At 50.2% G+C, this 1,796-nt stretch overlaps 1 protein-coding gene across 1 annotated transcript; it reads right to left on the bottom strand.

Moving 5' to 3' along the window:
- Positions 1-105: 105 nt before the first annotated feature.
- PPTG_18149 (hypothetical protein) lies at positions 106-1,549 on the bottom strand (the record flags this gene model as incomplete). The annotated part of the gene is made up of 2 exons (XM_008916262.1): positions 106-120; positions 221-1,549. The coding sequence occupies 2 exons, from the start codon at positions 1,547-1,549 to the stop codon at positions 106-108; spliced, it is 1,344 nt and encodes a 447-aa protein (XP_008914510.1).
- Positions 1,550-1,796: the final 247 nt, after the last annotated feature.

The raw sequence follows: 1,796 nt of genomic DNA, 5'->3' as shown, positions 1-1,796 counted from the left end.
CCTTGCGGATCGTCGACAATCGGTGAGCAATAATGATCGTCGTACGTCGCTTCAGTGCCACCACCTTGTCCAGAGCCTCCTGCACCACCTTCTCACTCTCCGAGTCTAAAGCACTCGTGGCTTCGTCCAGTAGCAAGATGTTTGGGTTCTTCAAGATGGCACGAGCAATGGCGATGCGTTGCTTCTGACCTCCCGACAACTGTTCTCCCTTCATACCCACCTGCGTGTTGTAACCATCAGGGAATTTCGTGATGAATCCGTGAGCGTTGGCCATCTTGGCAGCCTCCTCGATGTCGTGCTGAGTGGGTTTCTCCGTGAGTCCGTACGCGATGTTCTCCGCAATGGTACCGATAAAGAGCGTGGGTTCCTGACCGACCAGTCCAATCTGACTTCGCAGCCAGTTGAGGTTGAGCTCTTTCGTGTCAACCCCGTCCAGCAATACTTGGCCTTCAACTGGGTCGTAGAACCTCTCAATAAGAGAGACACACGTGCTCTTGCCTCCACCGCTGGGTCCACAGAAGGCGACGGTCTGTCCAGCTTCAATAGTGAGGTTGTAATTCTTGAGTACTGTAATTTCTGGCCTGGTCGGATATCGGAAGGTAACGTTCTTGAACTCAATTTTGCCTTCAAGCTGTGTAGGGCGCAAGCCACTCTCGTCGAACGAGTCGATAGGAGGCTCAAGGTTCTTGAGCGCAACAATCGCTTTGCCAGCCTTCACTGCATTATCCGAGTCTCCTAGAAATGACGCAGCTTGTCCAACACCCTGAGCTGACATCATGATCGCCATCAGGGTGCGAATAAGCTTAGAAAATGTAATATTCCCGCCGTCAACCAGCTTGCCGCCGTACCAGAACACAAGCGCATACGTTGCAAAAACAATAAACGAACTGAACCCCAACGCAACGCCATTCAACCGAGCTTCACGACGTCCACTGGCAAGAGGTTCCTCGAGTAAATCGTTGAATTTCTCGGTCATAGATTGCTCTAAACCCATGGAAACAACCGTCCGAATGTTAGTCAGCGCTTCTGAGGCGTGCGCGCCAACATCCGCCAGCTCATCTGACAATACGTTGCCCTTACGGACATGTTTCATTCGAATAATTTGCCCCATAATAAGAAGCGGGAACACGGCGAGCATCACGAGAGTCAGCAGCCAACTACCCGTCGTAAACGAAATAACCAGAGCAGCAATGAAAGTAAACGCAGCTTGCACCACTCGACCTTGAGAATCTCCAGAAATCATCGCAACTTTCGTAGCATTTGTTGATAAATCGGCTGCAAGAGCTCCAGTGGCGTTCTTCTTTTCGTCAAAGAAGCCGATATTCTGGCGGCATAGCGCGGAGAAGTGAATGTCTCGCAATCTCGACGTTAACTTTTCTGCCATGTAGCGGAAGCAGAAGCTCTGAGTAGCGTTCGTGAAGAACAAAACCACAGCACCTGCGATGTAACATACGCCATAAATCGTGATATCGCTTGAGAGATGATCCAGGTACGACTGAAGTCCGAACGTTTGGTAGTTCGTGTAGGCCGTAGTCATACTGGCGACCATTTCACTGATTAATACAGCGGAGCAAGGCATTGAGAAGCCATTGATACCAGCGGCGACCAACCCAGTGATGAAGAACTTACGTTCCGGTCGACTAAACTCCAACGCGTCCACAATCGTGAACTTTCCTTCCGCAGCGTTGTCTTTACCTTGTTGTACTGCTATATTATCAGCCAGGTGTTCGCTTCCAATTGAATGGCTACTCAGTTTGCGAGATAACTTCTCAGCATCGACACCAGCTTGAACTAGA

The sequence above is a fragment of the Phytophthora parasitica genome, assembly GCF_000247585.1.
Source record: "Phytophthora parasitica INRA-310 unplaced genomic scaffold supercont2.81, whole genome shotgun sequence".
Taxonomy (NCBI): Eukaryota; Oomycota; class Peronosporomycetes; order Peronosporales; family Peronosporaceae; genus Phytophthora; species Phytophthora nicotianae.
This window is presented reverse-complemented; position numbering and strand designations above follow the sequence as displayed.